The sequence below is a fragment of the Carassius auratus genome, chromosome 8, assembly GCF_003368295.1.
Source record: "Carassius auratus strain Wakin chromosome 8, ASM336829v1, whole genome shotgun sequence".
Lineage (NCBI taxonomy): Eukaryota > Metazoa > Chordata > Actinopteri > Cypriniformes > Cyprinidae > Carassius > Carassius auratus.
Window position 1 is genome coordinate 28,865,944 of NC_039250.1, and position 16,401 is coordinate 28,882,344.

A 16,401-nucleotide genomic window follows, 5' to 3' on the forward strand; every position below is an offset into this window, starting at 1 on the left:
CATGTCTGCACCAATAACCAGGTGGTACTCATCTAAAGTTAACAATTCTTTTGTAATGTTATGAAAAAATGCATAGTCAAAGACGGCTGGGGCATAAATACTAATAAAGGCTACTTTCCTTCCTTCAATGGAGGTACAACAGAATGCTAGCCTTCCTGAAGCATCTGAGTTTACTTTAATTATGTTTATAGTCAGATTACGTCTCATTAACACAGCTCAATGTCCTCATTTGTAAGTCCCTTTGGATAAAAGCATGTGCTAAATGTCTAAATGTAAACTGAAATGCATTAATTTAAAGTGTTATTCAAATAGTCTAAATTATATACAGAAAGTGAATAAAGTTAAGTATGTAAGTCTAGTTTGCTCACTTTCTAGATATAATTTAACCTATTTGTCATAAAGTTTTTGTTTGTTTGTTTTTCATTACCTCCAGTGATAAAATGACAGATCCAAATCAAGATGATGCAATGGACACTTCTGCAGCGACAGACTCTTGAGCACATGGACAGTATGACTCTGAAACTTCAGAAAACAGCAGGGGTAAGGGAACAATATTTAATATACTGTTGTGTTATATTTATGTTAACTACAGTTATTTTGGTGTTTATTATAGAGAACATATTTCCCAATATGACCGTTGTATTAACTGGAAATTCTTCATCAGTCCAGTTTGGAGATGGAAACATATTATTAGGACAAAACCAACAAAATATTGAAAATGTGCCAATATCCAGAATTGTTCCTTTACAGAAGAAGATATCAGAACATCATGTCTCTGTGATCAACATGATTGACTTACATGAGACTGAACTTTACCTGGACTGTGTGGATCAGCTCATTGGTCAACTAGTAAATGAAAATGAAATTCACGCCTTCATCTATGTTGTGCGACTGGGTCAGTTAACAGATGCTGATAAGACTGGTCTTGACTGGCTCCAGACAGTGTTTGGTGACAGAGTTCCTCAGTTTGTGATGATTCTCTTCACTTATGAGAGAGAAGAAGAGACTGACACTATAATAGATGATCTGAAGAAAAACCCTGTTCTGAAGCAGCTGTTGAAGAAATGTGGAGGAAGATATCAGACCTGCAACAAGATGATGGACAATCAATCAGAGATGAGAGACCTAATGAAAAAGATTGAGCATATTTATCATGAGAATAATCAGCAACGCTTCACTGGAGAGATGTTCAACACTGCATCAATAGGGAGAAAAGAGCTGGAAAACAGTGAATGTGGTGAGAAAGAACACAGATGTTGTTTCCTGATGTTTCACATGTTTTTTTTATGTCCTTTTAGTGATTATTTAAAAAATTAGTACCAAAAGTTTTTTTTTCTTAAATACATCCCTCATTATAAATCATAATTCATCTTAAATTCAAACTCATTGTTAACAAGCACATAAACCCCCCCTTCAGAATTCCCACAAGTACCTCCTTTTTGTTTCAGAAGTAGATGCTAAACAGCACTGATTTATAGAGGCAAGGAATTCACAAGACCTCTGAATGTGTCCTGTGATTGCTGACACCAAAACATTATCAGCAGGTCATTTTAGTTCTACAAATGTCCAGCTAGGACCTTCATGGATTGCATTTGTTGGTCCAAATCATCCTGTAGATGCTTGAGATCTTGGGAATTTGGAGGCCATGGCAATGCTTTGAACTCTTTGTCCTGTTCCTCAAATAATTCCTGAATAAATTATATAGTGTGTCAGGGGGCTTAATACTGCATTATCTACTGCAATCAGGGAACACCATTCCCATAAGGGACATAATTTCCATGATTTGATGTAGTTTTTAGATAGGTGGTATAAAGTGACATTCACATAAATGCCAGGCCTCAGAGTTTCCTAGCAGAACATTGGCCAGAGCAAAACACTGCTTCTGCCTACCTGCCTTCTTCCCCAAGGGGGTCCTGTAATCTCTTTAACCAGTAAACGGTGCACATGCACCTGAGCTAAAAGAAAATGTGATTCATCAGACAACTTCTGCCATTGTTCCATGATCCAATTCTGACACTCACATGCCCATTGTAGGTCATCTCTGTGGTTGTCCTGCCCAGTATTAGGTTTTTCTACAGTTTGAGCTCCAATAGCTATTCTGTGTGATTAGGACAGACAGTCTAGCCTTCATTCCCCATGCGCATCAGTGAGCCTAAGGCACCCGTGACCCCAACACTGGTTCACTGGTTATCCTTCCTTGCATTACTTTTGGTAGGTACTAACCACTGCATACCAGGAACACCCACAAGACTTTATGTTGTGGAAATGGACTGACTGTTCACTGGCTGCCTAAAATAATTGCACCCCTTGACAAATATCTTTGTAACGATACAATCATTTTTATTCATTTCACCTGGCAGTAGGTTTAATTATTATTACTGATCACTCAATAAACAAATCAGTAATTATCTCTAAACAATTAAAATGTTGCTCATTTGAACATATCATAATAATAGATATTGTTATTCTCTCTTTCATAATTTCAAAATTCCACTTGAAGTGGTTACAAAACTATGCTCTGCAGTCACATATAACTTGCCTATCAAAAATGTATTTAAGTGCTAATGATCTATGCAAAATGTATGAAACATTATTATGTCCAAAAAAAAAAAAAAAGCCAAATAACACATGTACACACCTTATTATTTAATAAATATGTTCAAATAGATTGCTTGGCGTGAGAAAAAAAAAACGTGTTTTAAGTGCTTAAATGTAAATGCAACAGCTAGCATGAATAAGTCATTAAATGATACATTTCATCAATTGTTTATTATATATAGTTATATATAGAGTGTTCCTGTGGCTCAGTGGTAGAGCATTGCGTTAGCAGCGCAATGTTGTGGGTTTGATTTGATTTCATTGAGACTCTTCTGAATAATGAAACAAATAATATAAATTAAATAAAAGATGAACTGCTGTCCTGGATACTCACATTCGGCTTACTTTCTGCTTCTTATAAGATGATAAACCCAGAAAAAAGGAGGACCCCACAACATGTGAGACTGGAGAAAAACACAAGGTAAACACCTGGACATTTTAAGAATTAGCTGCATTAATAAAAGATAATACAGTCTTGTTTCATTTTGTACCCTTCTGTTTTAATCGCACACTGTTACTGCATTCCTGACATAGGTTAAACCCTCTGTCCCCTCTCAGATGCCAGACATTGCATGTAACATTAACACCAAAATAGATTCAATGGTTTTAAGAAAACTATGATTGCTTATTCGGTAACACTTTAAAATAATGGTCCGTTGTTAATAAGTAGCTACGCAGGAAGTAATAGGTAGTACTACATTAACACTTAACTTAATACTATTAACTAATATAGAAGCAAGATTAACTAAGCAGTAAGTAATAGCTCATTTATGACATAGGTAGTTCCTTATTAGGTATTTGATAATTACTAAAGAAAAATATCGTCATTGAGAACTACTTTGGAACTATGGCCAACTAATGAAGAATAACTAATTAATTACTAATCACAACAGCTACGTCTATAAAGTGACAAATTAGCTTCTTTATGGAAACGTATATATATATATATATATATATATATATATATATATATATATCCATATGATATATTTTATGAGATCCATTAAGTTCAATGTCTCCAACTCTAATAACTTTAACGTTAGTGATATTATGCTGGGGAGGGCTTCTCTTTAGGAAGTGACAATAAATAATGATGTTCTCTTGTCAAAACATCTTTGCATCCTTCATGAAAACATTGACTGCATTTATAGTGTTAAGCACAAAACAACATCTTCCAGATTGCAATGTGTCTGGTAGAATATCACTACTTCCTCACAGAAATATATGACTGTACAGTATGTGTCAGATAATTTTATTGTAAATTACTTGTGAAATCCATGACTCATTACTCAAGTGTTACCTTGTCAGTCCGCAGGAACTACTAGTGATCTGGCCCATTATTTTAAAGTGAAATATTTCACTCTAAAGTGAAAGATTTTTTATTTTAAAGACAACATTTCTTAAAACTACATAACGTTACTGTTATAAATAAACAAATAACAAACAAACAAACGTAACATTAATCATTTATTTTTTGCGAAAATATCAAAAGTGGTACCAAAAGTAGTTCTAATGATAATGAGTTCCAGTCGCAGTCTTCTATATGGAGGTAATAAGTTTTATAGGATACTGAGCAGAATTTAATTTATTAATCCATTAAATTATGTATCTGTCTTCTCTCCGTGAAGGCGCACTGGCGCAGCATTCAAATGTCATAAACTGAAACACAACATGTCGCAATCTGTGACGAATTGGATGAGGACCAATGAGCGTTCGATATCAGTGCCGTAAACCATGTCGTAACGTGGCGCACTGGCGCTATTTTCAAATTCGAATCATAACGAGCGCGAGCTTTGACTGTGACTGTGACGGATGCTGTTGCTGAGAATGAATATGAAGATCCATTGATAAAGGGCTGAATTCGGATATGTTCCTTGCAAACATCTGGATTCTAAAGATATGCAGTACAGCAAACAAATAAAATGGATGTGATTTGTAATTGTATGCTGTGCTTTTGTGTGTGTCTATGGTTTGCAGCATGCACAGAAATGTTATTTCCTATTAAATAGACGAGTAAACTGCTTTCAATAAATTGAATAAAAACATGTATTTGTACGTTTTACTGCTATAAATACGTATAAATTGTACGTTTCTATGTGCATGAAAACGTATGTAAATAAACGTGATAGAACCACATTTAATGTAAAAATACACACGTATTCTCATGAGATCACGTTGAACACTCGAGTAATGAGTCATGGATTTCACAAGTAATTTACAATGAAATTATCTGACATACTGTACAGCCATATATTTCTGTGAGGAACTAGTGATATTCTACCAGACACATTGTAATCTGGAAGATGTTGTTTTGTGCTTAACACTATAAATGCAATCAATGTTTTCATGAAGGATGCAAATATGTTGTAACAAGAGAACATCATTATTTATTGTCACTTCCTAAAGAGAAGCCCTCCCCAGCATAATATCACTAACGTTTAAGTTATTAGAGTTGGAGACATTGAACTTAGTGGAGCTCATTAAATATATCATATGGATAGTCTATATATATATATATATATATATATATATATATATATATATATATATATATATATATATATATATATATATATATATACAGTATTGTTCAAAATAATAGCAGTACAATGTGACTAACCAGAATAATCAAGGTTTTTCGTATATTTTTTTATTGCTACGTGGCAAACAAGTTACCAGTAGGTTCAGTAGATTCTCAGAAAACAAATGAGACCCAGCATTCATGATATGCACGCTCTTAAGGCTGTGCAATTGGGCAATTAGTTGAATTAGTTGAAAGGGGTGTGTTCAAAAAAATAGCAGTGTGGCATTCAATCACTGAGGTAATCAATTTTGTGAAGAAACAGGTGTGAATCAGGTGGCCCCTATTTAAGGATGAAGCCAACACTTGTTGAACATGCATTTGAAAGCTGAGGAAAATGGGTCGTTCAAGACATTGTTCAGAAGAACAGCGTACTTTGATTAAAAAGTTGATTAGAGAGGGGAAAACCTATAAAGAGGTGCAAAAAATGATAGGCTGTTCAGCTAAAATGATCTCCAATGCCTTAAAATGGAGAGCAAAACCAGAGAGACGTGGAAGAAAATGGAAGACAACCATCAAAATGGATAGAAGAATAACCAGAATGGCAAAGGCTCAGCCAATGATCACCTCCAGGATGATCAAAGACAGTCTGGAGTTACCTGTAAGTACTGTGACAGTTAGAAGACGTCTGTGTGAAGCTAATCTATTTTCAAGAATCCCCTGCAAAGTCCCTCTGTTAAAAAAAAGGCATGTGCAGAAGAGGTTACAATTTGCCAAAGAACAAATCAACTGGCCTAAAGAGAAATGGAGGAACATTTTGTGGACTGATGAGAGTAAAATTGTTCTTTTTGGGTCCAAGGGCCACAGGCAGTTTGTGAGACGACCCCCAAACTCTGAATTCAAGCCACAGTACACAGTGAAGACAGTGAAGCATGGAGGTGCAAGCATCATGATATGGGCATGTTTCTCCTACTATGGTGTTGGGCCTATTTATAGCATACCAGGGATCATGGATCAGTTTGCATATGTTAAAATACTTGAAGAGGACATGCCCTTGAAATGGTTGTTTCAACAAGACAATGACCCAAAACACACTAGTAAACGGGCAAAGTCTTGGTTCCAAACCAACAAAATTAATGTTATGGAGTGGCCAGCCCAATCTCCAGACCTTAATCCAATTGAGAACTTGTGGGGTGATATCAAAAATGCTGTTTCTGAAGCAAAACCAAGAAATGTGAATGAATTGTGGAATGTTGTTAAAGAATCATGGAGTGGAATAACAGCTGAGAGGTGCCACAAGTTGGTTGACTCCATGCCACACAGATGTCAAGCAGTTTTAAAAAACTGTGGTCATACAACTAAATATTAGTTTAGTGATTCACAGGATTGCAAAATCCCAGAAAAAAAAAAATGTTTGTACAAAATAGTTTTGAGTTTGTACAGTCAAAGGTAGACACTGCTATTTTTTTGAACACACCCCTTTCAACTAATTGCCCAATTGCACAGCCTTAAGAGCGTGCATATTATGAATGCTGGGTCTTGTTTGTTTTCTGACAATCTACTGAACCTACTGGTAACTTGTTTGCCACGTAGCAATAAAAAATATACTAAAAACCTTGATTATTCTGGTTAGTCACATTGTACTGCTATTATTTTGAACAATACTGTATATATATATATATATATATATATATATATATATATATATATATACACACATTTCCATAAAGAAGCTAATTGTTCACTTTATAGACGTAGCTGTTGTGATTAGTAATTAATTGGTTATTCTTCATTAGTTGGCCATAGTTCCAAAGTAGTTCTCAATGACGATATTTTTCTTTAGTAACTATCAAATACCTAATAAGGAACTACCTATGTCATAAATGAGCTATTACTTACTGCTTAGTTAATCTTGCTTCTATATTAGTTAATAGTATTAAGTTAAGTGTTAATGTAGTACTACCTATTACTTCCTGCGTAGCTACTTATTAACAACGGACCATTATTTTAAAGTGTTACCCACTTTGGAAACACATCAGAAATCAATGTGAAAATTTTTTTATACTGGATAGCTATACTTACATGGACAGGGTAATGTGTTAGAAAACAAAAGGATGCCATATTGTTTGACTGAAATGAAAAGTATCAATTGATGAATGAACTCAAAGACACCCGAAAATCAAAGAGAAAAATGATGCAGCAGGCTAGTCCATCAACTCAGAGTGGTACCAAGTAGTTTGTATGGCTCCCTTGTTCTTGTATGACTGACAACAATGCTCTTAATGAGACAACGGATGGTGTCCTGTTGTATTTCCTCCCTGATCTGGACCTAGACATCACTAAGCTCCAGTCAGTCTGAGGTGCAACGTGGCAGCGTTGGATAGGCCGAAACAAAATGTCCCAGAGGTGTTCTATTTAGGTTAGGTGACTGAACCAGTGTAGGGCCTGACAATGGTCCAAGGATTTCATCCCGATACCTAATGGCAGTCAGGGTGCCATCGTAAAATTACAGTTTTTTCCCCCTTTATATGGGAACTTGCAACACATCCTCTGGTCTTCTGGACACTTTTTGGAATGCCATCAACATGACTGGTGTTTGAAGCATGTGTGAAGACCCTCCAATCCATTGGCTGACAGCAGCTCATGATGTCACAGCAGAGCACCAGAAGTATAAGAGGGTGCCCACATCATTAGCTTTTTTTGTCTTCAGGAATAATTTACTTGTCCAGTGCATGTGGAGACATGTTTAAGGGCACCTAATGCACTCATTGTGAAAAAATACAATGAGGAAGCTTTGATCAACACTGTCCCTATTTTTGAGGGATGTGGCACATGTGTCTGGATCTTTGGTCCTGCTGCTGCTGAGACACAGCAGAAACTCTGGTCATGGGGTTTGCAGGTTGAGCTCGAGGAGAATTTCAAGAAGGGTTTGGATCTTTTTAGGCCCTCTATCATGGGCTCGAGCGATCCACGGTCTTGGATGTGCTCTCGCTAGAGTCATCCAATCCAGCGGCTCGTGCTCTGCTGGCGTCATTTCACAGTGAGGATATGGATGTAGAAAACTAGCAAGGCCACTTGTGCTCCTCCTCCCTCCATGAGCCATGCACACAGGAGGCATGACACTAAGGTCAAAAGGGGACCTTAGGTAAGTGATAAGACAGTACTTTTACACTAACAGTGGTTTCCCCTTTAGGGTTTATTCTTAGCTGCTGCTTACATCAGGATTTGAGACTGGATTAATGATGATTTTGGTTGGCTTCATTTGCAGTCGCAATCCACATACTGGCTGTCCAGTCCTCCCCCTGAGTAGTAAACTATATTTTATACATAATATCTCAAGGAGCAGGGTCCGCCTGCCTCATTTTCAATTACGTGGTCCCCCTAGTGAATTTGATTTCGCCAACCTAGGGAGGAGAAAGCCCTTCTTTCCTCCCGGGGGTACTTATTTTCATAGTTCAAACACACATTTAGAAAAGTGTCACTAAAGTTTTACCAGTGGTTTTTTCACTTACCAAACCACAACCAGAATACCTTTGGCAGTATTACTAACACATCAAGGCCCAATCCCAATTTTATTTTATACCCTGTCCCCTCCGGGGTATAAAAATATTCCCCTAAGGATTGGGACACCACTACTATGCCGTCACACGTCATCATTCGTCATCTAGCTCTTACAATACATACATACACTGGTGTGCATTAGAGCCTTTAATTATCGTTCTGTATTAATGAGCTGCTTACTGACACACACACATATCGGAAATCCCGCAGCTTACACATCCAGGAGAAAATAAACTTGTCTACACTTCCCCATGACTTTTATTAAATACAGTTTAAATACTGAATCGCTACATTATATTTTCCAGCGACGAGAGGATACAAAAGCTATGTTTAAGTAAACTCAATCTAAAAAGATAAACGCACAGCCATGTTGCCGAGATAATTCATAACCCTTATTTTGAAGTGTGATCTCAAAAAATCGTTGTTAGAAGGGCTATCTGGCCCTTCCCCTTACCCCTACCCCTCCAACCAAAAAAGAATCGCGACACCCCTACCCCTTCACATGAATGTGCGAAACGGAGGGGTTGGGGAAAGGGGAAGGGTTAAGGGGTAGAATGGGATTGGGTCTAAGTCCAAACATGATGGAAGAAGATTACACTCTCATACACGCATCCATTTGTCCATTAACAGCTGACTTTGTGAAAGATGCTGCATTACACATTGCTGTAACTGAGAATACTTCACATAATCAGAATGGGATGTCTCTCATGCATTCAGGGCATTGGGTCCACTGTTCTCTCTTAAAAAACTTTGCCATTTGAGAACTGTTGTGTTTCTAACCTGGATGAATGGGATATGGCTCTCTAAAGTATTAGCATAAGCAGAGTTCCCCATGCCTGGGTTGTCATTGGTGTGCCTGTTGACTTCCTTGAGTTGGTGCATGCTTGTTTCTCTCTTGGTGCCTTCTCACTAGATGTGAGTGTGCACCTCAGTATGGCATAGGGGGTGGGTATTCTGATCTCCAAAGTGTCTACTAGAGGATGCAGTGTCTCGTTTACCCTCTTGGGGAATCATGGTTAAATATGCAAACTGAGACATTCAAACAAAAGTAAAAAATCCACATAAATGTAATGTTGTTTGTTTATTCAACAGGGACAAATCCAACCCGTTGGTGCCACAGGAGTTGGATCAGATCAACACCTACAACAGGGAAAGACTAAAAATCCTAAGTATGTATTTCACAGACTTAATCTGGAAGATAGCTACCACAATAAACTGAGAGCTGCAGATGTTTTTCAGATAACCAAACATTCACTACAGTCTAATGAGTCTTGTGCTGAAGAGGAGCTGATTCAGACGTTCATATACAAACTACTAATGATGAACTACAGGGCAAGAAACATTTCAACTAAAAAAACAAATGAACAGGATGACACACAACAAAGAGAGAATAATTCATCTGAAGATGAGAGTGATATTTTTGAGGTTTATAAAGAGACATCTTTATCCAAAACAAGCCAATCTGAGGGAATTGACCCAATGGATGTTCAGATGGCTGTGTTTCATCATGCTGATGGTTTTCTGAAGCAGATGATGGTGACTAAACTGTCCCAGTGTCAGTATGCTTTGCCTCTGCTTGTTCCTGATCCATTCACACGACAGATTGAGTTTCCTCTCTGGACATTTAGACAAATCAACAAGAGCTGGAAAATCAGAAACACCAAGAATGAAATCGTCAGTCAAACCCAAACGATCTACAAGACACAAACTCCAATGGTGTTTTTCTTCAGGTTTGGCTCTGTGTCTTCCTCCAAGTCTCAGCTGATGAATAGTCTGATTAATAAGAAACATGACACATACTTCCACAAGAACTGCCCAGGGAGCAGCAGAACCAGAGTTCTGATGGATGGAGTGGTGGAGATTGCCTGGTTCTGCCCCTCTGGAACAAACGCGGATAAATTCACTGACTGTGTTGCCTTCTGTAATCTACATGGTGATGCAGGAGACCATGAGAAACAGCTGCAGATCCTCACTGAAATGAGCTCAGTCAATGTTGTTTTTCTAACAAAACTTGACAAGAATGACAGAAATGCAGCAAAGATAAAAAATATGTACAAAGAAAGAAAGCCACTTATTTGTCTCCTTACTGAGGATGAATCTGCTGTAACTAAGCCAAAGAAAGGGAAATCCATGATCGGCCTGAAAGACAGAAATCAGTCAGGTGTATCTGAAGAACTCAGAAGAGCCATAAATGATTGTCTTTCAGAATCATCTCTCACTTTCAGTCTTGAAAATATGTCCAAAATCTCAGGGATCAGAGTAGATGAGGAAGATGATGAAAACTGCAATAGAGGAAGGGCAGCAGTACAGCAGATGATGAGTTTACTGGAGAAGAAAGATCTGACAGAAATCAAAGAGTCATTTCTTCCTAATCAGGGGAAACTGTGGCATCTATGGTGTCAGAAAAACAAAGAGCTACATCGACCTCAAACATATGAGACCGAAATGGACATCAGTAGAAAACATTTAGAAATGAACAAAATCCGTAAACAGCAGCATAATTCTGACATTAGTGAGTTCATGAAGCTCTTTATTAAACAAATAAACTCACATGCTCCCACAAAGATGTTTTTCCTTAAATGGCTCAGAATCCTGCTAGATGAATATACATCCGCTGATCTTTCTTCTCTACATCACAAATATGATGAAAAGTGGTCAACAGTCTTAAAACTGAAAGAAAAGCACGATAAATCTGAGCAACTCAAAGTGGAACAAAGTGAACTTGAGAGAATATCGGAGGATCTTCAAGCTGCAGCCTTTGGTTTGGAGCACATCATGAGGGAGATCGGTCAGATTTATGAATCATGTTCATCTGTGAAGAAGAACAAGAAAGACTTGCAGATCCCCTTCTCTTCTCTCCCAAGTTTTGCAGCAGAGATGATGATCTCTGGATTTCCACTGGAGCTGATGGATGGGGATGCTTGTCATGTTCCTGTGATCTGGATCTCTGCTGTTCTAGATCAACTTGTCCAGAAACTGGGAGACCAGAGAGTCTTTGTGCTGTCAGTTTTAGGGATTCAGAGCTCTGGGAAATCCACCATGCTGAATGCCATGTTTGGACTCCAGTTTGCCGTCAGTGCTGGCAGGTGCACCAGAGGAGCTTTCATGCAGCTGGTCAGAGTCTCAGATGAGATGAAATCACAGGTCAACTTTGATTATATTCTGATTGTTGATACTGAGGGTCTTCATGCTATAGAACTGGCTGGAAGATCAACACGACATCATGACAATGAATTGGCCACATTTGTTGTAGGTCTGGGAAATCTGACCTTGATCAACATCTTTGGAGAAAACCCAGCTGAGATGCAGGACATTCTTCAGATTGTTGTACAGGCTTTCCTTAGAATGAAGAAGGTCAGACTGGATCCCAGCTGTGTGTTTGTGCATCAGAATGTTTCAGACATCACAGCTGGAGAGAAAAACATGGAGGGAAGGAGACGACTGCTGGAGACACTGGATGAGATGACTAAACTTGCTGCTAAAGATGAAGTCTGTGATGCAGAACGTTTCAGTGATATCATTAGATTTGATGTTCAAAATGATGTGAAATATTTCACTCAGCTCTGGGAGGGCAGCCCACCAATGGCACCACCAAATCCAAACTACTGTGAGAACATCCAAGACCTCAAGAAAACTATTATGTCTCATGCCTCAAAATCACATGGAATGATGCTGATACACTCAAAAGATCGTATTAAAGATCTCTGGGAGGCTTTACTGGATGAACGGTTCGTCTTTAGCTTCAGAAATTCTCTGGAGATTTCAGCTTACAGGAAACTGGAGACTGAATACAGCAAGTGGTCCTGGAGTCTTTGCAGTGCCATGATGGAAACTGAGAACAAACTACACAACAAAATAGAAAATGAAGCTATTAACGAGATTAAGCAATCTGATCTTCAAATAGAACTGAAGAAGACAAGTGAAGAAGTGAACAAATTAATGTCAGATTTTTTTGAAAAAGACAGAGATAAAGATATACTGATTCAGTGGAAAACAACATTTGAAATCAAGATCAAAGTGCTTCAGGAAAACATTGTGAGAGAAACAAAGAGGAAATTAAATGAGGTTCTTCAGCAGCGCGGCTTGAAGAAGAAGATTGATGCTCAGAGGACACATCATGAAAACACTCTCTTGGAAAAGAGCAAAGAACTTGCCTTAAAACTCAAAGACAAAACAAATGATGAGGAAACACTGAAGAAAGAGTTTGATTTGTTTTGGGAACAGTGTGTGAAGAATATCATCAGTGACACTCCTGAAATTAAAGACATTGACATAATGAGAGATGTAAGAGAGATCCTTAGTGACATCTATGAAAGTGTTCCTGTAGATCACTGGAGGGAGAGCAGGGATATTTTCACAATGCCAGTGTATTCAGATTATGTAAAACTAAAGAAATCCATTGGAATTACAGGAGCTTTTACAAATATCTACAGATCAGCTAAAGAGAAGTTGTGTTATATTCTGTCTCAAGAAGATGAATCTCAAATAAGATCATTTATCAGAGATGTTGTTCAACAGACAGACAAAGAGATTCAGTCATTTAACATCTCAAAGATGGGCTACAACATCAGCTGCATTCACCAGCTCACAGGTTACATCAAGGCAAGAGTGACAGAACATGAGACAGGACGAGTGAAATATGTGTTCAAGAATGAATTCTTTAGGGATTTGGTTCTTTCCATCTGTAAGAGAACAAACAGGATGATCACTGACCAACACGGGCTTTTCAGGGAAGCCAATGATCCTGTAATATATGTTGAGAAGAAGAGAGAAGAGTACTATCATATTTTCCAGAAATACTGTCATGGATCTGCATCAGCTGCTATTTTTGGTGAGATCATCTGTCAGAAACTCAAAGTACCCATTGAGCAGAGTGTCTACAAGAAAACTGCAAATGACCAGGCAGGTGAAATGAGAACAAATTGTCCATCACTGAATGGAAACAGATCAAAACTGGAGAAACACATCCTGAAGAGACTAGCAGAAGAGGAGGATTTTGTCAAATACATGGAGTACATTCATAATCCCAGAGATCTCTTCAAGAGTTTCATCAGAGATGAAGTCTGTCAGTACATCACTGATCAGTTCAGTCTCAGTGTTTTACCCAAGATGAAGGAGAACATTAAACTCCTGCAGCAGAAGATCATGGAAGCAGCACATGAATCTACTGAACATGTTCAACTGAACAGAGGAGATGTTGGTTTGTGGTTGAAGAGTTTCACACAGCAGCTTTCAGACGAGCTGATTTTCTCTGAAAAAGACCTCAGTGGAGTGAAACATGATGATGTTGACGATTTCAACCTCCTAGAAGAGGTGATAAGAAAAGAGCTTCCTGCTATAATGTCTCAGATTAGCTTGAGAGTCACAAGAAGGTCATTTGATGAAAAATTGGACTATAGGTTCAGACCAGATGAGCTTCTGATTGATCACTTCTGTCAGTGCTGTTGGGTTCAGTGTCCATTCTGCAATGCAATCTGCACAAACACCATTGAAAATCATCCTGGAGATCACAGTGTTCCTTTCCATCGTGTCACTGGGATAACTGGGATGAAGTTCAGGAATACGACATACTTGACTGTTGACATTTGCACATCAGCAGTAACAAGTGATGGATCTTTTTACCCAGATTCCTCAGACAACACAGTCCTCTGGAGAGAATACAGAAAAGGAGGTGATAGATTTGCTAAGTGGAGCATCACCCCTGATCTCTCTGAACTTCCCTACTGGAAGTGGTTTGTGTGCAGATTCCAGAAAGATCTGGAAAAATTCTACAACAACACTTTTGAGGAGTGTGGTAAGATCCCAGATGAATGGAGAGAGCAACTGAAAGATAACAGTAAAGCAATACAGAGTTTAGATGAGTACATCTAAACTTTCTTCCAGGTTAGAAAATACAGTAAAATAAACTGCACTTATGAATTGTAAACAAACAGATTCAGGTTTATTGGATGTATATTTTAGCTCACCCCTCCCCAAGAGGATGCTACCATAAAACCTTTGTTGTTATTCCAGTGAAGTTATATGTCTTTGTCATAAGGTACCATCAGACAGGGAGATGATTGGCATCTGCAGTGAAGGATATTTTCCTCTAACTAAATCTACAAAGTTGGATCACTATTTATGAAAATTCTACATAAATGTGGATATGTTTAAAACCACAGTTTATGATTTCTGACATTAGTTTTTCACTGTTTCAAGAATATAAATCTCAAATAAGATAATTTGTCAGAGAAGTTGCTCAGGAGACAGATAAAATCATTCATTTAACATCATTAGCTGAAAGAAGAAATTAGAATAAACTGTCACTGAAATATTTATTAGTTATTCCTTTTTATTATTATATTTTTCATTACTAATCAAAACAGCTAAACATGGCATGACACATATAAATCTCAGTGCTGGTAATCAGACGTTTGGAGAAAAGTGTGAAAAATAATTTTGTTTTAAAATCAAATGATTAAAAAATCACTTTAGTGTACACACTCTACACAAATAATGTCATTCAAGACACATAATGAATTGATCTGTTGGAAAGACCTTGTCAGTTGTCCTTTTTGTTTTGACTTTAGGATTAGAAATTATTTAAACAACATTAACATTGTGTAGATCTCTAAAAGCAGATTTGAATGTGCTGACTATACTTTAGTCGTTATTAAAATTCAATACTTAGACATTACCAAAATATATCTCGATGAAATGTTTATTAAATAATACTGTGATAAAGAAGTCTCTATTGTCTTGAACAAACAGTGAATCTTAGCAAGAATAAATCATAATACACAGAAACAACGTGTCTGTCCTTTTGCCTTATTATACTGCTCTCTGGAATACCTGTTTCTGATTTTTCAGTCATGCCATCTAATGGTTTGTTATCCCCAAATAGACGATACTGATAAAACACAGGCTCATGGGTAACTGTTTTTCTTGTTTTTGTTTTTTTCTTTGTGCAAATTTGTTTTAGTAAGCTAATAAAATAGTTTAACCTAAAGTGATGTAAAACCCCCATTTTAGCATTGGTCATTCACACCTCAGATTTGAAAAAGACTTAAGAAATGGTTGTGTAAAGCTGTGGAAAATTGGGAAAGTAGAGGGTGTGAAGAGGGGAGACACCCAGTAAAAAAAAGCAGACAACACACTTATTATATGATTAAACCAAAATTGTATTGTCTTTGTTGTGGCTCCATGTATTTTGGCTGTGGTACATTCCAAAAGGGCGATGTCCAGCAAGTCTGACATCCACGTCAGTCTAATTGGCATAGATGGATCAAACCACAATTTTAAGATAACCTTTTTGGCAGCGGTCAGTGTAGCAAACAGGATCCTTTTTTGATTAACAGACAATGACAGCAACAAATCATTCGGCAAAAGAAAAAACAGTGGGTCCTTTTGGATCTGAGTCTTCAGAGGATCTGAAAATAAGTCCTGTACCAAGGACCAGAGCAACACAATTCGGGAACATTCCCAGAACATATGGATATATGTACCTTGACTTGAGTTATTACACAGGTGACAGAAGGGATCAGGCTTTCTTTTCATTTTATTTAATAAACAAGAAGTGGCATATGCCTTATAGATTGATTTAAAATTAACCATTTGGTGAGCTGGGTTTTTAGAGGTGGCAAAACACCTGACATTGTCCAAATCAATCAAAGTTTGAAGTTCACTTTCCCAGAAAAACCCTCAATTGAAATGTTTGAATACTGTCGTACCACAAGCAATTT

General features: G+C 37.5%; 1 protein-coding gene across 1 annotated transcript; it reads left to right on the forward strand.

Annotated features, from left to right (window-relative positions):
* Positions 1-431: 431 nt before the first annotated feature.
* LOC113107866 (interferon-induced very large GTPase 1-like) lies at positions 432-15,368 on the forward strand. Its single transcript, XM_026270655.1, has 4 exons — positions 432-540; positions 614-1,237; positions 2,961-3,019; positions 9,773-15,368. Exons 2-4 carry the CDS (start codon positions 631-633, stop codon positions 14,549-14,551), a joined length of 5,445 nt encoding a protein of 1,814 aa, XP_026126440.1. The 5' UTR covers positions 432-540; positions 614-630; the 3' UTR covers positions 14,552-15,368.
* Positions 15,369-16,401: the final 1,033 nt, after the last annotated feature.

What these genes read in the sequence shown, in the direction of transcription:
- LOC113107866 (XM_026270655.1), top strand. Translation starts at nt 631, where the DNA reads ATGACCGTTGTATTAACTGGAAATTCTTCATCAGTCCAGTTTGGAGAT. An exon ending in GCTGGAAAACAGTGAATGTG is followed by an intron (nt 1,238 to 2,960) that starts GTGAGAAAGAAC and finishes GCTTCTTATAAG; the next exon opens with ATGATAAACCCAGAAAAAAG. An exon ending in AGACTGGAGAAAAACACAAG is followed by an intron (nt 3,020 to 9,772) that starts GTAAACACCTGG and finishes TTTATTCAACAG; the next exon opens with GGACAAATCCAACCCGTTGG.